This window comes from Labeo rohita, chromosome 18 (genome assembly GCF_022985175.1).
Source record: "Labeo rohita strain BAU-BD-2019 chromosome 18, IGBB_LRoh.1.0, whole genome shotgun sequence".
Classification (NCBI taxonomy): Eukaryota; Metazoa; Chordata; class Actinopteri; order Cypriniformes; family Cyprinidae; genus Labeo; species Labeo rohita.
In genome coordinates this window covers 262051-288092 of record NC_066886.1, presented here as the reverse complement: position 1 = coordinate 288092, position 26042 = coordinate 262051, and the positions used below count along the sequence as shown (strand labels likewise).

The following is a 26042-nucleotide window of genomic DNA, read 5'->3' as shown; positions in this document are numbered from 1 at the left end:
GCGACCACTGCAGAGTGTTTTCCATTATAGATATATGTCACAGATTGGTGGTTTTTGTGCTTTTATATTCAATTGATAGTACATAAAATACTTTATTTTAGTGTCATTTGGAACAGATTTTTATGCAATTTGGGACATTGTAGACAGTTTATGTTTAATCTTTGTACAAAAGTAAAAAAAAAAAATGCAAATAATTAATTTAAAGCATATCACTTTAGTTTGGTAATTATGCATTTATTAGTAATTTATTAATAAATATTCTAATCTATTTTACCAGATTCCACTGCCAAGTAAAATAAAATAGTGCTTTTGCGTCATTCGGAGCGACCGCTCATCATGTGGTGCGACCAAAAATAGAAATAACTGTATTAAAATAAAAATAAATTATCTAATTTTTGTGGTTGAAATATGAATCACTGCTACAGCATGCTTAAGTAAATGGTATTTATTTAACAGTTTTATCAGTTTTATGCAATTTACAGAAAAAATAAGTCTACTAACTACATTTAAGAAGCCACCGTTGAAATTATAAAACAAAAATATGAGATTATTTACAAAAACTCAAAATAAATGCAAATACATTGTTTCTAAGCACTTTAATTACCGAGAAATGTTAAGCATGTTAAGGAAATGAATGAATTTCAATATAATTCATGGTCGCACCACATGACATTATTTAAGGCTATGGCTGATTCATAGAGAATTTTAAATTTTAATATGAGTTTATGTGTACACAACATTCTCTATCTTAATTGATTATTTTTTGTTTTGAAAGTCCTTATACATCAGTGACCCATATATATGTATATTCCCATTTACACTGAGGTGCAAACAGCATCTGCCATTTTTGCCCCTGTGAAAAGCATCACAGCTTGACCCGTCAGTCGCTTTACACTCTCCGCTTGTTCCTCTGTTCCTGCAGATGGCCAATTCTCCGCTCGCGGCTGGAGACGGTCAAGGTGTGTGAGCGCGTGCGAAGGAGGCGTGAACCTCGGGGAGCCGTGGCGTGACCCGTGCGGCCCCTCGGTGTGTGTGTTTGTACGTGCAAATAATCTGATCTGAATCCCCTGGGGCGGCGACTGCCTCGTCCCGTTTGACTTTGTGAAATATCAAGGGTCTCGGAGTCAGGGAGAACATGTTTCCTGCACCAGTTGTCATGGAGGATTTGCATATCCTCGTTGACATTCAGCTTCGGCGTTTGCGCGACCCTCACCCGGCGCCTGCAGAGATTAGGGCCCCGGGCTCCTGGGAGCCCCACCAGCACAGAGATGCTGTTCTTTTGACCTGTTTCTGCTTTTTGCTAGAGCTGTAACTGAAATAGAGCTGCGACGAAGGCATCTTTAGTTAAGGCTGCTCTGACCTGCGTCGGCAGCATTTGTATTTGTATCTGCAATATAAAATGCATATACATGCAGTTATGCCACATCTGAGCAGCATTAAACATACCACCTCAGAAGCGCTTCTGTGCCTCCTCTGCGTAAATTTGGCTATAGATAAGACCTGACGTCAACCGATCCTCAGTGAAGATTGTAAGTCAACAGGAGATCAAAACTCTGTTTACTTTATTAATACACTGGTCTTACTGTGCACAATTCATCATGCAAAATAATGGTTCATCCAAGAACCGTTGTGTCATTTACTCACCCTCATGTCATTCCAAAACCTGTACGACAGAAAACATGTTTAGCAGGATATTAATGACGCTCTTTTCTACAACAACAGATGGTGATTTATTCTGTGAAGCTCCAAAATAGACAAGAAAATATGAATGCTTTTTTCCACCACAGAATAAAAAATAAACTTTTTATTGCACATTTATCTTTCTTCTCAGAATTGCAAGTTTATATTTCACAGTTGTAAGTTTTAAAGACTCCGTATTCAAAGTTTACACCTCAAATTTGACTTTTTTCTTCTGAATTCTCAGTTTAGTTTTTTCTCAAAAATGCAATTTGAATTTTTTAACTTCGAATTCTGACTATGCATCTTGAAATTTTGACATTTTTCTCAGAATCCTGATTTTAAAATCTTGCATTTCTTATTCTAAATTTACATCTTGCAATTCTAAGTTTACATCTGGATTTTTTTCACTGAAAAAAAAATGTTAATTGTCTTTATTTTATCACAATTCAGATTTTTTTTTAAATCTCAGAATTGCAAGATATAAACTGACAGTTCTTATAAGAAAAGTCTGAATTGTGAATTTAAAAAAGTTTATCTGACGAAAAATGCAGAATTTATTTATTTTCTAGTTTTTATTCAGTGGTGGAAACAAGCTTTTATAAGAAGGTAATAATACAAAATAATAGCAGTTCAGACCACTGTGCTGTATTTTAAACCTGCTGACAGCATATATATTTTTTGTGTTGTGCAAAAACTTTCACAACTCAAGTCTGAATGTGATTTTATTACTGAAATAACTGGAACACTGGAAAATATCTCCTGCTGAACATCTTTTATGTTCCACAGATGGAAGTTTGAAATGACATGAGAGTGAGTAAATGATGACAGAATTTACATTTTGGGGTGAACTATTCCTTTAAAAAACACGCCTGAATAAGAGGTCTGAATCATTCCCTGATCCCAGGAGCATTGCTGTGCTGCTTAAAAAAGACCTTGTGATCTCTTGCTGAAACACCCAAATTCATATGCATTGGTGACTCATATTGAGAGTTTTACTAAGCAATTGCACGATGACTCCTGTTTTTCAGAAAAGCCAAGTTAAAGAGAAATCATTTCGGAAATATATCTATAGATATCTTTACATATGCTGCTCTTTTGAACAGACGTTCAGCTGCAGGCCTTTATTTGTCAACCCATATGTTAAAGATCATCTCAAGATGCAGACGCTTCCTTTCTTGATTAGGTTAATTCACGCCATGATATCACAAAATGACGTGACATATTTTGCAATAACCTGCATCAATCTGCACTGGGAATCTGCACATCTCAGAAGAATGAAAATCTCAATCTGCTCATTTTTGCATATGAGCAATTTTTGTTTAAAGAATTGTAGAAGGACTGCATCTAAAGAGACGTTTGGTTTCAGATGGTTGTTGAAAAGCATATCATATAGTGTTTGGGTTTTTTGCATGTAGGTTTCTTATGATAACAAAGTGAAAGTTTCATTAGTTAAGGATGGTGGACGCATCAGTTTTTGTGCAATAGTTGCATTCCACCTAAAGCATTTAATAACTTGATGATTCCAGTGGGTCTTGGCACTAAAGCCCTTGAGCATCGCCTCATTTTGCTGATTCAAAAATCCAGCATTTTCCTTACATTGCACATACATATGGCCCGCTTTTCCTGTGCATACTTTGACATGTGTCTGCTGCAGCATGCACTGGTCTGTCTTTGTGATTTTCTTCTGCAGATGATGGCCTTACTGTCACAGACATGTTACTCACTGAGACACTGAGGCTTCGAGACACAACAGACCTCCTCTTCCTCTCTCTCCCTCACACGTGTACTCTGGAATCATCTCACATGCTTTGTATTTCGTTTTTTACAATTCGTATTTTGTTTTTTGTTTTTGCAATGCAGTGCATTTAGGTTTAACCATTATAGACCAACATGCATTTAGGGTTGGCCATTATAGATTCAAATGCATTTAGAGCTGGCCATTAAAGACCCAAATGGATTTAGTGTTGCATGCGGGATTGGCCATTATAGACCAGCATGCTTAGCTGGTCATTTAGACTAAAATGCATTTAGGTTTGCCCATTATAGAACAACACACATTTAGATTTAGCCATTATAGACAAGCATGCATTTAGAGTTGGCCTTTTTGACTTAAATGCATTTAGGTTTGGCCATTATAGACAAACATGCATTTAGAATTGGCCATTATAGACCAGCATGCATTAAGGGTTCGCCATTATAGACTAAAATGCATGTAGGATTGGCCATTTTAGACCAAAATGCATGTAGGGTTGGCCATTACAGACTAAAATGCATGTAGCATTGGCCATTATAGACCAGCATGCATTTAGGGTTGGCCATTACAGACTAAAATGCATGTAGCATTGACCATTATAGACTTAAATGCATGTAGGATTGGCCATTACACACTAAAATGCATGTAGCGTTGACTGTTATAGACCAGCGTGCATTTAGGGTTGGCCATTATAGACTAAAATGCATGTAGGATTGGCCATTTTAGACAAAAATGCATTTAGGATTGGCCATTTTAGACCAACATGCATGTAGGGTTGGCCATTACAGACTAAAATGCATGTAGCGTTGACTATTATAGACCAGCGTGCATGTAGCGTTGGTCATTATAGACTAAAATGCATGTAGGATTGGCCATTTTAGACAAAAATGCATTTAGGTTTGGCCATTACAGACTAAAATGCATGTAGCATTGGCTATTGCAGACTAAAATGCATGTAGCGTTGACTGTTATAGACCAGCGTGCATTTAGGGTTGACCATTATAGACTAAAATGCATTTAGGGTTGACCATTATAGACCAGCATACATTTAGGGTTGGCCATTATGGATGTAGGGTTGTTCATTATAATGGTATATCAATCACAATATAGTGTTTATTTGTTTTGTTGTTTTTTTTTACAGATTCAATCTGAATGAGTCATATTTGATTAGCTATGTGCCTTATTTTTCATAATCTAGTGAATTTGAACTTGATACACCCAAACCATAAGATAATTGTCATCAATTTATAATGCAGTTTCACATTATGCAAAAGCTTTTATGTTTTACCGCATAAATGGTTGACAGATTTCTACCATCAATATATACTGGCCAGCTGTAATTATCATAATTATGCTGTTTTTCTTCCTTTAATTCAATCACTATGCATCTTTTTGGTGGCGAGACATCTGCATAGAACATAATTTGATTGTCATTTAGATTTATTATGTTTAAACCAACAGATATTCACGTGGTGTATTAATGTGTAGCTGTGAGCACATGATGCTGTTTTGTTGGAGAACGTGTCAGTGTGAGTGGGCGGGTGTGAATATGAGTAAGATGTGACAAGATTGGTTCTGAAAGCTGTCAGTTATCTTTGCTCCTGTCGTTGCTGTTCTCTGTGCGCTGCTGAAATAGAACCGAGGGCTCAGCGGTGACAGGCAATCCCAAAAAGGCGTCTCGCCTCTCTAGCAGACCTGGAGGTGAACAGCACTTCAAGGGTTTCAAGATATTTTCACCTACAGTAGGGACGCAAATGAAAGTAAACGAAAATAAACACCTCGAAGGAGACAGAGTTCCAGGCGAATTTGAGGACAGCTTTGCAAACACTCAAGCGTTGGTGTGTTAAATTACAAATTTCCCCAGTAAGTCTAAAAGGGACGTTTAGAGTGACAGCAACTTCCTGCGTCAAAGCATCTGGAAACCATTCATTTTCAACAAGAGCTGGCGTTCAGATGGTTCAGCATTGACGCAATGTGGCACCTGCCATTGGGAGAGCAAAGCAGCTCATGTGATACAGATGCATAATGCTATAGTAAAGCAACATAAAGTAAAATGACTTGACAACTGGCTAAAAATAGATTTTAGAGTTGCGTTGTTTGCAATGCTGTGGGAAACTAAAATAATTGATATATTTAAAGGAACAGTTCACCGGATTCTGGCCTTTAGGGTTGGCCATTATAGACCAGCATGCATTTAGAGTTGAAATTTATAGACCAAAATGCATGTAGGGTTGGCCATTATAGATTCAAATACATTTAGGGTTGGCCATTATAGACCGAAATGCATGTATGGTTTGTCATTATAGATTTAAAAGCATGTAGGATTGGCCATTATAGATCAAAATGCATGTAGGGTTGACCATTATAGATTCAAATGCATGTATGGTTGGCCATTATAGACCAAAATGCATGTATGGTTGGCCATTATAGATTCAAATGCATGTAGGGTCGGCGATTACAGACCAAAATGCATGTAGGGTTGGCCAGTATAGATTCAAATGCATGTATGGTTGGCCATTATAGACTAAAATGCATGTATGGTTGGCCGTTATAGATTCAAATACATTTAGGGTTGGCCCTTACAGATCAAAATGCATGTAGGGTTGACCACTGTAAATTTAAATGCATGTAGGGTTGGCCATTATAGACCAATTTGGCTATTTTTTAATTGAACTACTCCTTTAATTATATTTTAATACATATAATTATGTTTAAGCATCCTTGTCTTGTTGCACTTATTTGTTGTGGGGTCTAAAATGATATTGCACGATTAAAATCTAGCGTGACTGGCAACCACCCTTTTACAGTGTATTCCTGAAACTCAAGCTCAACCCTCGGCTGTAGGGAACACTCATCTTCATCTGCTGTGAACGCCACACTGGTCTCACTATTGCAGGCCGCTGAGTTAGAGCTAAATTGTCTGTGTGTACATAACCAGTCCCTTAGACTGATGCAGCCATGGCAACGGATGCATTGCATGTTGGATGGCAGCTCTTGTAATCTGCGAAGTCAAGAATGACCCAGACGTGAGATTGTGGTCACGTGTGTGCGAGAGGCACTTTGATGTGACTTTCTTCCCACACAACACTAACACCTTTAGGCATCCTGTCAGATAGATGGGCCGGCCTGTCGTACTGCTTTGCTACAGACAGGTCTCTGGCCTGTTTGAGGCTTGCTGACTTTCTCAGAGGAAAGAAGTTGCGTGGATGGTGTGGAATCAACTGCGATTTATTATCAGGTGAATCTATGGGAATGAAAGCTGTCTGTCACTGCAGAACGAGTAAGACATCATGTTTATGCAGTATGTGGATGTAATAGTCTGACTCGTCCCTTCCAGACATGAATCATCTGAAGTTTCAGCATCAGCAGAAATAAACAAACACTGACTCCTCTATTTCAGAAGACAGATGAGTGATCTGATTATTCGGCTGGATTTGGGTTGGATTTGTGCGTGATGCCTCGTTCCAAAACATCTTTAGTTGTGAAAGTAAGTCATGAAAGCAACACTATTTCAGGTTTGAGAGAGGATTCAGGGAGTTCTTTCCACTCTAACTGTGTTTTTAAACCTGGGTTATGAAAAAAGCACTAAAGAGTTGTAGAAATGTGTCATTCCATCACTGTCTCACCAATGGAGTGAATGGGTGCCGTCAGAATGAGAGTCCAAACAGCTGATAAAAACATCACAATAATCCACAAGTAATCCACACCAATCCAGTCCATCAGTTAACATCTTGAGAAGACAAAAGCTGAAACAAATCCATCATTAAGACGTTTTTAAGTAAAATATGCATCCATAATCCATAATAACACTTCCTCCAGTGAAAAAGTGGTCTGGTCTGAATCAGGAGAGAAATCTGCACAGATCAAGCACAGCTCTAAACAAATATGTGGCTGGAGTTTGATATGAGAGACAACAGGAGATGGACTTTTATTATGGATTATGGACTTTTTTATTTTATTATGCATTATTTTTATTATGTATTTTAGCCAGAAGCTACAACTTGAAGTTTTTAAAGTGGATTTGTTTTGTCTTCTGAAGATGTGAACTGATGGACTGGAGTGGTGTGGATTACTTGTGGATTATTGTGATGTTTTTATCAGCTGTTTGGACTCTCATTCTGACGGCACCCATTCACTGCAGAGGATCCATTGGTGAGCAAGTGATGAAATGACATATTTCTACAAATCTGATGAACAAACAAACTCATAATCTTGGATGTCCTGATTCCATTTAGTTTCTTCAATGTCATTCCATCGCTTGCTCATCAATGGATCCTCTGCAGTGAATGGGTGCCGTCAGAATGAGAGTCCAAACAGCTGATATAATAATGCTTCCTAATAATGCGAAAAAGTCCATCTCTCACATCAAAATCCAGCCACATATTTGTTTAACGCTGTTTTGGCTTGTAAATGGTGCTTGATCTGTGGAGATTTCTCTTCTGATTCAGACCAGACCACTTTTTCACTGGAGGAAAAAAATGTTAGTTAAAAATGTCTCAGCTCAAGATGTGAACTGATGGACTGGAGTGGTGTGGATTACTTGTGGATTATTGTGATGTTTTTATCAGCTGTTTGGACTTTCATTCTGACGGCACCCATTCGCATCCATTGGTGAGCAAGTGATGGAATGACACATTTCTCCAAATCTGATGAAAAAACAAGCTCATCCTAATTTTGGATGTTCTGAGGGTAAGCACATTTTGAGCAAATGTGACATTTGCACAGCTCTTTACTTGTGAAATCAAGGTTAATTATTTTAAAATGTAAATATGTAAATTAGAATGTGTGAACTCTTTAATGGCTAACCCGGGGTAACGTATGATCAGTGTGGAACAGGATGACCCCAGAAATGACCCCAGAAAAGTGTGAAAAGCCCAAGAGAAGTCAACGCCCACAGTGACACATCTGATCTTCTCCTTCATTAGAGTCCTTCACTTTACCTCTTCTCTGTTTGCTTCTGTTCGTCCCTCACTGTGTCCCTGTGTCACCCGGCTTTGCCCTGTCAACGCTCCTACAGGCCCTCGCGCTCGCTCAGTGCCGATTGTCCACAGGAAGTCGGCTGAAAGAGAATTTTCCGCTATTCGCATCCTATTTAGCCACAGCCAGCAGTCCTGCGGTCCCTCGAAGCCGCTGATAATAGAAAGAGGTAAGAGAGAGAGAGGAAGGATAGCGCATACATGACAGAAAAAGAAAAGATGAAGGATGCAGGATGGGGAGGGAGAGAGAGAGAGAATGAGATCATCGCAGGCTAGTCTAGACCAGTCCTTCGCTGGATTGCGTAACTCTCCTTATGCTGCTCGCAGGATGCTGCATTTATTCACAGGTAATTAATGGGCATCTCCATGGAGACTGAATTGTCCTTTGGGCATCATGTGTGGACCATTTTTTCCTCTCGCTGTTACATCGTCCCATTTATAGGACATGAATTTATCATTACTCATCCACTAGATGAGCCTGCAATGGTAAACAAGTTGTAGAGATGCCGGATGTGTTCCAACCCAGCCTCTATGATTACAAAATTACATTAAAAAACATTACAGGTTTGTTATCAGCGTTTGTGCTCCTACATTCCAACATCCCCATGAGCAAAAAGAAGAGATATGAGTGGAAAAATGCTGAGAAATGTGTTAAGAAAAACAAAAATGATCACCCAAAAATGATTTTTTTCCATGCAAATTGGACCAAACAATGATGAAGGTGCTTGCCAGTGGCGAGTGAAATTTACTGTCCATAGATGTTTTTCACCAGGCATTAAACTGTATTTTGCATTTGATTTTTGTCCACATGACAATGGCATTATTTGGCTGATTTTATTTCCATTTCTATTTGTAGCAAACAGCAGAGTCACTTGACCATGAATAAGACCATTCAGATTTTTACATATATATATATATATATATATATATATATATTTTCGTTTTGGATTAAGAATTTCCATGTTACCACATAAAGGCCTTTTGAATATGTTGTATTTCTTGATGATAAATGAAAATCGCTGTCTGATGTTTTCTTTATTTTCTTTAGTTTTGTTTGTTCATCTGGCATTATACAGCACAAGGTCAGATCACTCATATTTCTAACATTTTTAACATTTATTGCCTTTGCAAAGCCAAATTTTTATTTGCATTTTGGGAGTGTTACTTTTGGACCCTGGATGTATTTTATATAAGCCAAAATAGACATGATTTGTGACCCTGGACCATTAAACCAGTCGTAAGTAGCGCGGGTATATTTGTAGCAATAGTCAAAAATACATTGTATGGGTCAAAATGATTAATTTTCTTTTATGCCAAAAATCATTAGAATGTTCCATGAAGATATTTTGTAAATTTCCTACCGTAAATATATCACAACTTAATTTTTGATTAGTAATATGCATTGCTAAGAACTTCATTTGGACAACTTTAAAGGTGATTTTCTCAATATTTTGATTTTTTTGCACCCTCAGATTACAGATTTTCAAACAGTTGTATCTCAGCCAAATATCATAACAAACCATACATCAATGAAAAGCTTATTTATTCAACTTTTAGTTGATGTAAAAATCTCAGTTTAAAAAAAAATTAACCCTTACGACTGGTTTTGTGGTCCAGGGTCACATTTGCCTCAGGTTTGGACCAAACAGTGGTGAGTAAATGAAAGAAGTGTTACTCAGGATAAAAGAACAATTGCTTTAATCGTCATTTACATCCTCATAAATGTTGTTTACATCTGTCAGCATCCATTAGGTGAATGAACGGCGTGATGGATTTGTTCTGTCATATTTTCAGCACCTGAACAGCTGCTGTTCTTTCGCCGGAGAGCATGTGCACAGCAGAGGTCACGGCTGCGCTCCTCTGCTCTGTCCACTGAACCGTGTGGAGATGATTCGGCTTTGTTGTGATGGATTTTTAGATGTGACTCTGTACTGGACTGGTGGAAGCCTGCTTGCTTATGCAATCTCAGCTTTAAATGAGGTTTGAATTAGAATTATGAAGATAGAATGTGGGCGGGTTAATGCATTTATTGGGATGGGATTGAAATCTCTAGTTTGTTGAATGGATGCGGCTGTCATGGAAGGTCGTGTGTGCATGCATGCATCACAAAACCCACTGGCCATATGACTAGAATGATGTTTTGGCTTTGTTTTTCTATTTATGCACTCTCTACAGTCCTCATATATTATATGTTGACGTGTTTGCATTGCTTTGTGTGTAGATCCCACCTTTTTGCATGCAACGATTGGTCGATTATGTACAATGCCTGCATGCTATTGGTCAAACTACTTTTCAGTCATGAAAGCTATAGCAAAACAAAGCCAAAACCCAGACATTTTAGGTACCATGCCTGGGAAATAGAGAACATACAGTCACCCCAGTATATAATTAGTCAAAGCAAGCTAGTCCCATCTGAGTAGGGCTTTCGTTTATTTCAATTCAGTGACGTTGACTTTTCAAATCAGCATTTGACTGACTTCCCTCATCCTACTAACCTCGTTCATCCTCACAAACAGCAAACCCTCAGTGCAGTCTTTAAAACAGCTGTAGCCTACTGAGGGTGCAACCGTGTTGTTTTATTATATAACACGTGCATGCATGCTTGCTCGCATGTACACATCACGTAGCCCATGAGATCTGCAAAATGTTATATCGTCTGGCCAGCGCTGCTGGCTGTTAACTGGATGATGATGAGGTTTATCGACTTTCTGTGAAGTCATGCATACAGGGTCCAAAATGAACTTTTTACCACGCTTGCCAGTGGCAGATGAAATTTACCATCCATAAATGTTTTTCACGGGCCACAGAACTGTATTTTGCATGTTAGGGACAAACATTTTTTTTAAATGATGGCAATGGCATTATTTAACAGATTTATAGTTGTGGAATAAAGCATCACAACACACAGGCAAAATTGACTTGCATTTGGCAAGTGTTTTGATGCATATTATATATGCCAAAATAGACATTTGCTTTGGCTCTGATTTAAAAAAGCATGCATAATTAGACCATGTGTCATCGTATTACTGTAAACATAACATTTTTGTCTGTAGACATGCATGCAAATCCTTAAGAACATTTGGCAAAAATGTTGCACGTTATCTTCCTGGATAACATCAGAGCGCTTGCCACCAAGAGCTCCAAACGCAGACTTCTCAGGTTCTTACTATGTTACGGAGCACAGATGAATGTGTATGTGGTAGTCTTTGCCCTCAGCGAGAGCGACAGAACAGTTTGTTAGTGGAGCAGATCGGGAATGATTCAGTCCTGGGGGAGGGGGGGTGTCAGGGAGAGAGAAAGTGAGAAAGCTGCAAAAATAGAGACATTATCACGATGCACAGAGATGTATGATTTGTTTTAAGGTCTGGTGTTGATTAAGGGGTTGTGCATGCATGTAATGAGTTTTCACATTAACATGCCTTTGGAAGATGCTTCATCCAAAGTGTCTTAGATTGCGTTCATGCATATGCAAGTGCATACGCAAACAAAGAGACTAGGCAAGCTAAAAAAGATTTAGCAGGAATGCATGTTTGACTGTAAAACGTCTCATCTCTGTGCTGTTTCTTCATTATTGCATATGATAATCCATGTGGAGGTGATGCTGACAGCTTTATACGCATGGATGGTAATCTCTGGGATTAGAGTTTTGCCCTTTTCCACATAAACTAAAACGTTGGCGACAACGTTCAACCTAAACGCAACTTTTCCTTTGATATAAATGATGAGTTTCATTTCACACATTTACTTTCTCACTTTCTCTTCACAGGATTTGCTCGCCCTCCAGATGGATGCTGTATAGACGCTCCGAATCCTTTCTGCTTACTGTCATCCCGTTAACCGACTTGGAGGCGCACAAACGCGCACACGCGCGCACGAGCGCAGCGAGACCCTACGCGCGATGCGTTTTGACAAGTCACGCGCGCCCGCGAAAAAAAAAAACCGCCAGTGACTCAAACGCACGAGCTGTTATAACGGCGCGCGCGCTTAATCCAGCGGTACGTGGGATTGGGCGGGAAGAATCGGCTGAGGAAACACGGGATTGGGCGGATGGAAGAGTCAAACTGCTGCTGTGACTCAGATGAGGAGATGAATCCACATCACTTCACTTCACTTTACCTCAGCTGAACGCCGGACCGAGTCAAGAGACCTTATTATTGACCTCACCGGAATTAATAACAGTTTGGGGCAAAAAGAAGAACATTAACGAACACTGTACTATTTAACGATGGCTTTTATGGTAAAACACGTCGTCGGCGGTCAGCTGAAGAATCTGACAGGAGGTCTGACAGAAGATAAATCTGACGGAGAAAAATCGGAAGCCGCGGCCAAAGGAATGACACAAGAAGAGTTTGAGCAGTACCAACAACAGCTAGAGGAGGAAAAGTAAGACAAACCTTCCTACCTACCTGATTTTTCTCACAAATGTGTAGATTTGATGATGTCTTGTGAATGTTTTTGTGAGGCGAACGTTTGGAGAGGCGCGCATTTTTCGCGCTTCGTTGGATATTTGCGCGCGCAGCTGCTCATTTCGCTCAGGGAGATTCCTGCTCAGTCAGATATTAATAATTCTCCACATTATTCTCATCCACGTTAGAGCTGAAATGCGTTAATTAGGATTTAAACTTTGCATCACGAATATTGATTCAGACGAGTTGCTATAAAGTAAATTCTGCTTTCGTGTTTGTTAAATGCTTATTCTAGAACATCAATCAACACTGATAATTAGATTCGAATGTGTTATAACTGTTCTCAAGAATGTATGCCAGAATACAAAAGATGACACTTACTGTACCATACATCGATGTTATGTGATTTCCACGAATGTACCATGGTATCTGCAAGGTATTTCAATCAATGTCAATATTTACATTATTATCATGGTACTATTTGTGATAAAGTATACCTTGCTTTAAAAAAAACAATAGACACATCAGAATTTGTTATAATATAACTGGTTATAATAGGAATTGTATTGTTATAATGGAAACTGTAATGGTGCCTCTTGGTCTCTATTGGTAATTGATCACCTTCTTTTGGTTGCTTGTTAAAACCACTAAATCTTAATGGAACATGTCCCAAAACACATTACAGGAAACCATTTATTGGTTTTAATGGTTAGAAGTTGATGTTTTTAATGGTGTTTGTAGCGGAAACCATTAGAATTTCTGGTTTCTGTTGTTTTTTCAGCAGAGTAGGTTCAGTTGTCTGTTGCACACTTCTTTAAAAACTGCTCATTCTGTAAGTAACGATTTTATGATTTTAATTAGTATTTTACTCCAATTTCATTCACATCTCCCCATTCAAAAGACATACATCTGACTTCTTTGCTCATGATGTTTGGGAAAACCAAAATATAAGGCCATTAGATCCATTATATTCACATCCAAAGCATTTCTTGCGTACTTCACACGCTTTGTCTTTAGATATCAGCTCACAAAGGATAGACAGCCAATGCATGAACAGGTGGCCGTGTTGACGGGGTTTGCATAACTGCCTTATTTGGAAAATTCTGATTTCACAGACTTCAAATGACTGTGCCGAGCTCATCCGCGTGGTGTAATCCAACTCGTGTCCTCGGAGAGCAGATTTTGCGTGCTGAGACACCCGCGTGAACAGCTAGTTTAAGACTGTTGACGCTGACGGGGAGTCGTGCGTTTAATCTCTCGAATCGGCCCGACCACCATGATCTTTTCAAAGGTTTTTGCTGCTTATTGATATGGGGATTATTTTAACTAGTCATTTGTTATAGTGAACCGAGTGGATGAGCATCACCCGACTGTCAGAACGAGTCTAAATCCCTGAGATATTCCCCCTCCTGCTCTCGCTCGTGCTCTTCTTCTCTAGTGAGGACTCATTTAGCAGATGCTTTTCTCCAAAGCAGCTTCAAGTACACTTATCGTAGGGACGGTGCCTTGTGAGTAAGCATTAAAGGAAGGGTCCTGGTTCAATTCAAACTAAGACTTGCCTACATGCAAGTAGGGATTGAACCAGTGACGTTCCACATACCAGGCCTTGAACATTTATTGTAATTTGCTGGTTGTTGTTCACCCAGCGTTCGTCTGCCGCCCTAAATGTGTCCATTCTGTCATGACGTTTACTGTAGCCCTGGAGGTTTGTATTGACCTTTAACCTCTCGTGACCTTCAACGATACTTAACCAATCGGTCGCAATCCATCTTGAGGTTAACTTAAACTTATATAGCATCACATATGTCCATGACAAATTCTTAAAAAAAAAATCAATTTGCAATATTTCTACTTTGATTATTAGCAGTGTTTGATAAAATGCTGTCTTGTTTCCTGTAGCATGGAGGGATTTTATTGTTAATCTAAACTAAAAGCATTAAAAAAATATTTATTTGTCAAAAATAATAAATGTTATTTTATAGTTATTAATATGCTATTATTTTTAGTTTTTGATAGGATTTTGAATTACATTTTATTTTTATATTTTCAGGTTTTATTTAAATTTTAGTTACATTTTTATGAATTTTGTTGTGTTTTCACTTCACATCACACTTTATAAAGTGCTGTACATAAAAATGTGAAGCAATAGAAGAAGTAATCAAAATATAGATGATATACAAAAACAATGCAAATAAAAATTTAACGCGTTGTAAATTTTTCAAATAAATAAGATTTAAGCAAAAATAAGTTAAAAATAAGTTTTTAATTCAATAATTTGTCATTTTATTAAATTTTTGTTTATTTTAAGTTAAAAATTGTATTTCTGAAAAATAAATCAAACTAAGTAAAAAATAACTAAAATTAAAAAAAGAAATTAAGCCTCATTTCTCATTTTTGAGTTGAATTCTTTGTTGAAGTACTAAAAACCAAAAACTAAATAAGAAAATTAAAATTTAATAAAAAATATACATATTTAATGTTTTTTTATTAAACATAAATTTAAACAAAAATAAATAAAAATAAAAATGACAAAACACAACAAAATTAAGTGTTTGACTAAAATTAAATAAATAATAATAAATAATACTGATTAAAATAAATAAATAAATAAATAATTTAAATAAAAGTTCCCAACCTGTCATGCAGATCACCTTATAAAAGGAATTACAATAAATACAATTTAAAAATTAAATTTTCATCTTATTTAAATTAGTTCTTTTCTTTTTTTTTTAATTTAATTTAATTTAATAATTTCAGTGTTCTGTAATGGATAAAATGTTGTTATAAGCAACTGTTCAATCCACCAGACGTGTGGCAAATAACACTAGAAATCCTGTCAGTCTGAAGTGTTTTCTACATTTTGTCATTTAATGCTCTCTTTGAAGGTATTTATTCCGTGAGATTCTACAGCATACAGGGAAAAGCAGTTTAATCCTTGAGGACGACGTTACATGGATCTCTCACTGTGGGCATAGATTTGTTTTAGCTAGTTTTTAACCAGAAAAATAGTGCCACACATGAACTTTTTTTCTGATTCGTTAAAAAAAAAAAATTTTGATCATTATTAAGAAAAGTCCTAAAATTAGTCCTGAAACATGTCAGCCAACAATCAGCTGAGAAACAATTGCTGTTTAGACTAGAGATCCGACAGATGACAATATAAAGACGTTTATTATCTTGAGATTGACATGTCAGACTTACGTAGGTGGATAAATGATCAAAAGACCCTTGAATAACCCAGTTCATCCTCACATTACTGTGTGTGTGTGTGTGTTTGACGTGCCTCTGTTCCCGTTTCTCCTCAGGCAAGAGCGAGACGCCAATTTTGCCCAGAAGAAGGCGGAGAGGGCGACAGTCAGGTCTCACTTCAGGGACAAATACAGGTTGCCAAAGGTAACAATTAATCACAGTCTCCTGTCATCTGCCCACACCATTAAAACTTATAAAGCGCAGAGAACGAACGCCTCACGCGTCTGTGCAAAACAAACACACTGGGCTCAATCGCATAGGAACGGACACATTTCACCCTCAAACAAGAAAGAATAATGTGCATAAAGATACTGAAGCCTATTTATTTTTATTGCATCGTAATAGTATTTTTTATCACAACCCATAACCCATTTTCTAATATTCAGGAGAGTTCTATAATGAGATATTTGTTTAATTGTAAAATGATTATACATATTGGTAATATTTGATGTACTGAATTTATGTTGATCTTAATTTAAATAATTTTGATTTTTATCATGGTTAATAACCAGTTTTCCAATATTCAGTAGTGTACTGTAATGAGAACAAAAATGACACTTGCATCTATTTTTTATTACTGTAATGCAAAAAAAAAAAGAATATATTATTTTAATTGTAAAATGATTGCATCATGGTAATATTTGTTAATTTTACTTTAAATATTCATTTTTTTTATCATAATTTTAAAAACTCTAAATTCAGTATTGCACTTTAATGAGAGAAAAAAATAATTATTTCTGTAATTCAAAACAGAAATATTAATTAAATTAAATGTTTATAGATTATTGTAGTATTTGATGTACTGTATTTAATTTGTTAGTTTTGAGCTAAAATATTATTTTTTAACTAATAATTAATAACCCATTTTCCAGTACTCAGTAGAGTACTGCTATCATAATAATCCAAGTAATGCCAAACATTAATTATATGATTTTATTTGTAAAATGTTCATATATAGTAATTGATTGAATTTAATTTATGCTGATTTTAATTTAAATAATCATTTTATCCATGATAAAAGTTGATTGCAAAAGTGAAAATGACATGAAAATAACCTTGCATGTCCTTGAAAATAATGTCACAATGCATGAATCCTAAAGATGTTGAGTGATTTGAGTGATTTTTGCTCATTCTTTTGCCTTTTTGCCAACAGCATGACATATATGGCATATGTTTTCTGTGATTATCACAACACCAATTTCATTGAAATCTGTCAGATGGTATTGGCATTTTGTTTATTCCAAAAATGCATAAAAAATAATCTCTTACAGCAACAGTCTTTATTTTCATAATGCACATCTGTTGTTGTTTTGATTTCAGGGTGAAGTCTGACATGCATGTCATTGTTTATTCACCTTTTCCATTGTTTATTCACCTTTCTGTATTCCAGAACGAGGTGGACGAGACTCAGATCCAGGCGGCGCGAGACGACGTCGAGCTCCCCACCGAACTGGCCAAGATGATCGCCGAAGACAACCAGGAGGAGGAACAAAAGCAGTCCGTCCTGGGTCACCTGACCAACATCCAGAACGTGGACATGGGCCACCTAAAGGGCAAAGCTCAGGCCACGCTGGAGGACCTGAAGAACTCGGCTGAGAAGTGCTGCGTCATGTGATCTCACCACATCTTCACACCTGGAAGCGTTTCTTCTCTCCTTATCCCTGTATATCTCCTCCATCACACACACACGCACACACGCTGCCGTGTCCAATGACAAACATCCATATTCATATATCCGGTGTGATGTGTAGGGCAGTGTTTGTTTCATAATGCCGATATCGTTCTAGGAGTTTTAAATGTCACGTGTGTTTCATCAGATATACCAGAATCTCACAAAAACATGCTCAGGTCACATTTCACCTCTCAAAAAAAAATAGTTTAGCATACATTTTTTTAAGTGATATTTCACCCAAAAATTAAAATTTTGCCATTTATTCACCCTCATGTTGTTCCAGACAAATTTTGAAGGACGTTGATAAGCAAACAGTTGACGGTATCCATTGACTTCCATAGTATTTTTGTTCCTACTATGGAAGTCAATGGCTACCAGCAACTGTTTGCTTACCTACATACTTCTGTTAAACACAAAAGATATTTTGTAGAATGTTGGTAATGTTGACGGTAGCCATTGACTTCCATAGTATGAAAAAAAGGGAAAAATGCAAAAATTCTTGAGAATATCTTCTTTTGTGTTCTATAGAAAAATAAAACTCATAGAGGTATCTTGAGGGTGATTATATGATGACATAATATTCATAATTGGGTGAACTATGCTTTAAAAGGTCCTTAATATCCTTTAGTTGTTATGCAAGTGTAATTTCTTAGTTATTTTGTTTTTTGGGGGTGAAATATGACATTTTAAGAGAATCACACAAAAACATGCTCAGGTCACATGTCACCTCATAAAAAATTATAATTTGCACAAATTATTAATCTTAAAGGCATAGTTCACCCAGAAATTACAATTTTGCCATTTATTCACCCTAGTGTTGTTTCAAACAAATTTTGAAGGACGTTGATAAGCAAACAGTTGACGGTACCCATTGACTTCCATAGTATTTTTGTTCCTGTTATGGAAGTCGGTGGCTACCGGCAACTGTTTGTTTACCAAAATTCTTTTATTAAACACAAAATAAGATATTTTGAAGAATGGTGGTAAGCAAACAGTTGACGGTAGCCATTGACTTCTATAGTATGTACAAATATGGAAAAATTCTTTAAAATATCTTCTTTTGTGTTCTATAGCAAAATTAAAGTCATACAGGTATCATGAGGATTATTTAAATGATGACAATTTCATTTTTGGGTGAACTATCCTTATAACGGTCCTAAATATCCTTTAGTTGTTATGCAAGTGTCATTTCTTAGTTATTTTGATTTTGGGGTGAAATATGACGTTTTAAGAGAATCACACAAAAACATGCTCAGGTCACATCTCATCAAAAAAATTATAATTTGCACAAATGATTAATCTTAAAGGCGTAGTTCTGTCAAAAATGCCATTTATTCACCCTCATGACGTTGATAAACAAACAGTTGATGGTAGCCATTGACTTCCATAGGATTTTGTCCCTACTGTGGAAGTCAACGGCTACCGGCAACTGTTTGGTCCCCAAACATTCTTAAAATGTTTTCTTTTGTGTTTTTTGGATGAACTATCCCTTTAATGATCCTAAAATATCCTTAATTTCCATTATGCACGTGTAATTTCTGAGTTATTTTGACTTTGAGGTGAAATATGACATGTTTCTGGAGATTCGCCCATCTGAACCAGACCTGCTCCGGTCTCAAGGTGTTTATCACAGCAATAGCGTAACGGGTTCATGACTTCGGGGAGTCTTGAAGGGCTTACGGGAGCAGGAATGGAGGCAGAACCCAGATTCCCCTGAACATCCACGCTAACACCTTCACATTTGACCCTTGACCTTTGACCTTTCATTGAGTGGTGCCGTTTTGTGCAGGTGGTTTGGTGTCGTCGTGATGCAGATGTCCACCTTTTTTCTTTCTGGTTGTTCCCTCTTGTGGAGACTCAAAGTAATGATTTGCAATGCTGAGCTGCTGAGGTGAGCGTCTGAATGAAGGTTTTATTCTGATTCTGTGTGATTCTGTGTCTGTTTGAATGAAGCCATGCAGGGATTGGGTTCTAAAAGCTGTAAACATAAAGCAATATTTCCTTCTCTGATCTACAGAGCTGATAGCCAATTCATGTGAAGGGTTGAATTGACTTTCCTGTTCATTCTATTTATTAGACTATTATATATTTATTAATGGCAAGAAAGTTTTTGTCGTTTATTTTACTTATGCCCTTAATAGTTGTTTCCGCTCTGGACTGCATAAGTAACGTAATTACCAATGTAATGCATTTATGTAATTATTCTTCTGTAATTTCCAGACCTTGCTGATTTTTGACTGTTGAAACTGTAATAAATATATTTGTACAAAGACGCCTGTGATATAATTTCAGCCTTTGTGTGATGTTTCCACAGCGCAGACACCGCAGTACCGTTTCTGACCGCTAGATGGAGACATTGGACACGAGTCAAACGCTTCACTAACACACTTTCAGCTTTCTTGAAGAAGAGTTTTATAGGTGGGTAGTTGACATAACAAATAAGCGTTTTGCAAAGATTAGGAAAATGCATTTCTTTAAAGCAAAACACTTTTTTTATGCATTGATCATTTCTTTGGTTTATTTGGCTTTTTATAACATGTTGTTTCAGAAAACATCCAAAATGCACGCTATCTATTTGCAACTGTAGTTTCAATTACAAAACATTTATAATTAATGGCTGTTTTCTCATTTATTTTTTACCCTTTTTAATCACTTTTTAGCTGTTCTAGGGTGTAGCATGTATTATAACAATTTACATTATTATTACAATTTGAAGAGTTCATTTGCAAAAACAGATAGCTTTGCTTTTAACAATTTAAAAAATCATGTTTTTTTCATTTTGCATTCATTACAGTTAATCTCAAACAAACTGCAGTTGGGTTATTTTGTAAAAAAAACAAAAACAAAAAAACAATAAAAACATGATAACATAATAAAAACACGATTTTTGAACATTTAAAAAAAAAGTTTTTGTTTTTGCAAATAAACTTCATATATTCTCCCATTAAAATGCATGCAAAGCAATTATACAACAATTAGAAAAAAATGTTCTTTAAAAGCATTTTAGATGCACTATATCTCATCAAAGCTTGTCATGTCAACTACCCATGTGTAATTTAATTTAAATTGTACAAAAATATTTTAATATTTTTAATCTCCAGACCCAGTTTTGATGCTGTGTATTAAAATCAGCACATATGTGACCCTGGACCACAAAACCAGTCATAAAGTTTCAATATTTTTAAATTGAGATTTATACATCATATGAAAGCTGATTAAATATTTGGCTGAAATACAACTGTTTGAAAATCTGTAATCTGAGAGTGCAAAAAAATCCAAATATTGAGAAAATCACCTTTAAAGTTGCCAAAATGAAGTTCTTAGCAATGCATATTACTAATCAAAAATTAAGCTTTAATATATTTACGGTAGGAATATCTTTATGGAACATGATCTTTACTTAATGTCCTAATGATTTTTGGCATAAATGAAAAATTGATCATTTAATACCTAATGCATAAGAGTGGTTTTGTGGTCCAGGGTCACATATAACATCATTTGCTGTTGGACTTTTGGCTCACACTTTGTGTGACAACTAGCCCCGGTCTCTGCTACACACTTGTTCCTCCGCGCTCTGCTGCGGTTTTGCATAGTTTTTCCACTCCAATCAGAGCTGTTTCCATCTGAATAGCGTAGAATCGCCGATCTCAAGTGCGCTATGAAAGGACAGAGCAGTAAAATATATTGTTGTGGAAAGTCTCTCTATTGATGGGCCTCCGGGCTACTGCATGGCCAGTCGGACACAAAGAGGGTGAAACGGTCCAGAAAACACTTTTGTGGGCCTTTTCTTTTCCATCAGGGCGCGATTAAAACACCCCAAAGGAGGCAGAGAGAGACGGGGGCTCGAAACCCGTTCGGGTTTGCGTCGGTTTATACAGGGGCTTGTTCTTGGGTTGGCGCTAAAGAGAAACAGATTTGTTTTCCTGCGCTTTAAATTGAAGAAGTGGCTTGCAGATGTTGAGCTTCCAGCAGAGGAATGCGTCGTTCTCCCTCTTTCTCTTTTTGTAATCTAACGCAGAGAGAGACCACACAGCTCGCCGGCTTGGTGAAATTTATAAACATTTTATTTATCCTGTACAGGAGGCGAGCTTTGCCAAAAACGGCGTTACTATTGCGACCAATAGAACAACAGAATGCGTAATGAAGAGAGGAGCGGAGGGGAGGTTTTAGAGGGAGTTTTGGAGGAGGGGTCTCCGCGCGTAAATGCGCAGCCGAGCGTGAAAGAGCCGGAGGGACAAAGACATGCAGCATGCAGCAGAACTCTAAGAGGAGAAAACACACTCCAAACAACATGCAAACTCTAAATGTTCATCAAAAGAGGATGAAAACTGGATAAACACTTGAAATGCACTCAACTGCATGGATAACCGTCTCACTGTGGACTATGTTACTCGTTGCATTTCCATCAAAGTGCACTGGATTGATGCAAACATGCACCTAATCTAACTTCGCAGCTGAAATGGAGAGCTGCATCGTTCCGGTCGTGTTCCTCTCGTTTGTGATGATGCTGGACGCGCAGATGCTCTGCTGGAAGGCGTTGATCCGATGTCACGCCGAATACGACTGCGAGCTCGCCTACAACCAGTACCTGACCGCGTGCGACGGGAACATCCGCGGCAGCAGACGCCAGTGTCCGAGTCATTGCATTAGCGCTCTCATCCGCCTTAATCAGACCTCCAGCGGACCGCACCTGGAGTCCTGCGATTGCGGGACCGACCCGGAGTGCCTACGGGCCAAACGGGCTATCGAGCCCTGCTTGCCGCGGACGTATCCTGGTGGAACCGACGGGATCGGATGCACCGAAGCGCGCCAGCGCTGTGAAGACGAGCCCAGCTGTCATTCGTCCCTCACCGCTTACCTGTCCCACTGCGGACAGCTGTTCAACGGGAGGAAATGCTCGTCCCGGTGCAAATCGACCATCGAGGAGCTGCTGTTCATGCCGAGCGGCGTTCTGCTGAATCAGTGCGTCTGCGACGGTCTGGAGAGGCCGTTTTGCGAGGTGGTCAAACAGAATATGGTCAAACTGTGTTCAATAGGAGACCACAGCGTCTCCGTGGACCACGACGGGATGGACGATGCGTACGAGGACGAGGATTATGAGAAACCAGAGAGCGAGGTGACCGACGCTGATGCGGTGATGTCGTTTACAAGCACTTTGACTGTTTCTCAACAGGTAGTTTTGCTGTGCATTGCATTCGCTTTTGTTTTCCGACGACTGTTGGACGTTTAGTCCTTCATCAGCTGTCATTAGCTCACAACTCTTCACCTCAGTGCCACTTGAAGACAAACAGTGGACGCACGGCGAGGGTTTGCACAGCCGACGCTCATTGTACTCGCATCTTACTTCAAATATTTGCAGTGCGCGGGACATAAAGGAGCCGGTTTGGGGATCAAGTGCTTCATTTGCGTGAAGAGGCCCTTCAGAAGCTGTTAAACGCTCGCTTTCTCTCTCACAGTTTGCTTTTATTGGTTTGACCTCTTTTTGTGAACTATCAGGTCTTATGGCCGTTTAACAGCACTGCATTTGACTCGAGTATCTTTAAATCTATTGTTCATGTATGCTGGAAATCAACACAAGTGCCTGAAACTCAACTCAATGGTTTTCAGTGGTTTTTGACCTGTCGGTAACACTTTATTTAAAGCCTTTATATATAATGCATTTTAAATGTAGTTTTAATGCATTAGTTATGCACCTTACAATGCATTGTATGATCTCATGAATAATTGCAACCACAGTTTAAATGCATTGAAATACATTGTTACACTATTAGAAAGTATAATGCATTCAAACATGCATTTTAACTTTGGTTACAATTAGTTAAAAATATAATGCATTCACATGTAGATTGTGAACACCTTTATAATGCATTATACCTAAAGGCTTTTGCATTTAATGAATTATTAATAATGCTGCAAAGAATAAAGTTTACCAGAAACACGCTCTATGTAAGTATGTGAACACAAACGCTGATTGAAACGTAATCCATCCATTATCAGTGTTGCCACAAGGGATGCTGTAGCAGAAATGCATGTGAACCGTCTTCTATGATCATTTTTGTCTTTCAGGTCATTTACTGTCATTGCATTTGAAGAGAATCTTGCAGAGCAAGTTAATTAAAGTTAAACTTGATGTTTATAGTAGCTACTTGAATGTTAATGCATCTAAATGTAAGGAAACCCACAGCTGTGTTTGTATACTTGTGTAGAGTGTGTTTCTGGTGTAATATTTCTTGATCTTCTCAAAGTGTCTTGAATTTTTGTACAGAAAAGAATTTATTTATACATTTTGGAATAATTAAGAAAATAAAAGTCATGCTGAAATGTAAGATAAACACTTGTCTTAGGTTGATTTTTCATCTGAAAAATGTGGAATATTCATTTCCAAATCCAGTGAACAGTTTTTCAACCGGGTTTGACTAGATTTAGAACTATGTAATTGTTTTATGTTATGTCTGGTTATAAATAAATAAATTACTGACAAATGGGCAAAAGTTAGGATAGTGGCACATTTCAAAAATGTAGAATTACAACTAATTAGTATTTGGGGTGAAAGTAATTTGTCTTTTAATATGCCATAAATTGATTTTTGTTGTAAATATACCTGACAAGATTGTTACACTGAATGACATTTTTCTGTAAATTAGGGAAAAATGTATGATATTTATTTTTTGCTCAGAAAAACAAAAACAAAAATGCAATTAAATTAAACAGAAAACTTTAAATGTTGTTGTAAAATGTAAATGTTTGTTTTTACAAACATTTACATTTTACAACAACATTTAATTCTGTTCAATTTTATATATATATATATATATATATATAAAATAAAAAAAGGAAATTAAAAAAATAAATAAAGTGTCTACTTTTAAGGTTTCAAATAAGTTTTTGGAGAATAAAATGTCAAAATTTGTTTTAAATAATGTTACATTGTAATTCAGTGTAACACAATATTTATTTAAAAATTCAAACAACATGCTTTTTCTTACTTATACATATTAAAATGTATAAAAGAATAAATTGTATTGTTTTAAATGAGTGAAAAATATCCCTGACAAGATTGTTACACTAAATAATATTTTAGTGGGTGTCTTCTGTAAATTAGTGAAAAACGTATGATATTTATTTTTTGCTCAGAAAATCAAAAACAAAAATGCAATTAAATTAAACAGATTTTTTTTTTTTTTTAAGCTGTTACATTTATTGTTTTTATGCTTTTTGGAAAAACAACAATTTATAGTATTACACATTGTTTTTATGCTTAAAGCCTTCTTCGTTTTTGACCCATATATATATATATATATATATACATTTTTTTTTTATTATTTTATTTTATTTTTTCAGTATAACTGGACATAAGGAAATTATACTGCAAAAAATAAAAATAAAAAAATTAGGGAAAAATGTATGATATTTATTTTTTGCTCAGAAAAACAAAAACAAAACTGCAATTTAATTAAACAGAAAACTTTTTTTTTTTAAAGTTGTGTTACGTTTATTGTTTTTTCATCTTTGACCCATATATATATATATATATATATATATATATATATATAGTGTGTGTGTGTTGTGGTCTTGTTTTCTATTACAAATGATTTAAGAATACTTGATTTAAGAATGTATAGACATTTGTACTGGAAAAAACAAACAAAAATACTCATTTTCTTGTTCTGTGTTCAGTTGCTTCAGATTCATGACACAATCTGACTTACTCATTGCTAAACGGTAATGTCTGAATGCTGCATGCTCGATTCCGTGTGTTTTAATTCGAACCGTCTGCGCGCTGTAAAGTCTGTGGAAAGCCGTGCCGCAGATGCCCGAGGCTCTTTTTGGCTTTTTCTGCGAAAACAACGAGCAGGAACCCGACTAACTCGACACTAAAGCCCCTCTTTCCTCCCTGGTGAAACCCCCACCCGACCGGCCGGGAACAAAATCAAAATAAACAAAAGCAGGGGAGACTGTCGGAGGGGGAGGAGGAGCCGCACGGGGCCCGTTTTCTCATTTATCTGTGACCCAGATTTCAACCCCCACACCGCTGCGCTCCGGGTTACGTGCCGATTGTAGAGCCGGCATTGTGTCCGGTGGGCACAATGTCCTATTCACGACGTGCACGTCAGTGTAAGGAGAGCTTGCGTGTGTGTGTGTGCGTGAGTCTCAGAAGGATTAACGTCCCTCCTTGCGCTCACAATCCTTCCTCAGTTCATCTGATGTTGAGTTGGCATGTCTTCTCTGAGCTGGAATCGCAGAGACGGAGCTGGCAGAACACGGAGGCCGGTAACAACAGGGTCGTTGTGTGTCGGAGAGCTGCG

At 37.2% G+C, this 26042-nt stretch overlaps 2 protein-coding genes across 2 annotated transcripts; both read left to right on the top strand.

The window, feature by feature from the left end:
• The first annotated feature begins 12177 nt into the window (after window positions 1–12177).
• cplx3b (complexin 3b) lies at window positions 12178–20008 on the top strand. The gene is made up of 3 exons (XM_051135561.1): window positions 12178–12792; window positions 16121–16208; window positions 17455–20008. The coding sequence occupies exons 1-3, from the start codon at window positions 12635–12637 to the stop codon at window positions 17677–17679; spliced, it is 471 nt and encodes a 156-aa protein (XP_050991518.1). The 5' UTR covers window positions 12178–12634; the 3' UTR covers window positions 17680–20008.
• Window positions 20009–20063: 55 nt separating this feature from the next.
• si:ch1073-459b3.2 (growth arrest-specific protein 1) lies at window positions 20064–24403 on the top strand. The gene is made up of 2 exons (XM_051135560.1): window positions 20064–20154; window positions 21817–24403. The coding sequence occupies exon 2, from the start codon at window positions 22196–22198 to the stop codon at window positions 22964–22966; it is 771 nt and encodes a 256-aa protein (XP_050991517.1). The 5' UTR covers window positions 20064–20154; window positions 21817–22195; the 3' UTR covers window positions 22967–24403.
• The last annotated feature ends 1639 nt before the right edge of the window (window positions 24404–26042 follow it).

Bases quoted from the DNA above. Each gene is read 5' to 3' on its own strand.
- cplx3b (XM_051135561.1), top strand. From the start codon at position 12,635: ATGGCTTTTATGGTAAAACACGTCGTCGGCGGTCAGCTGAAGAATCTG. The intron at 12,793-16,120 runs GTAAGACAAACC...GTTTCTCCTCAG, and splicing joins CAACAGCTAGAGGAGGAAAA to GCAAGAGCGAGACGCCAATT. The intron at 16,209-17,454 runs GTAACAATTAAT...TCTGTATTCCAG, and splicing joins ACAAATACAGGTTGCCAAAG to AACGAGGTGGACGAGACTCA.
- si:ch1073-459b3.2 (XM_051135560.1), top strand. From the start codon at position 22,196: ATGGAGAGCTGCATCGTTCCGGTCGTGTTCCTCTCGTTTGTGATGATG.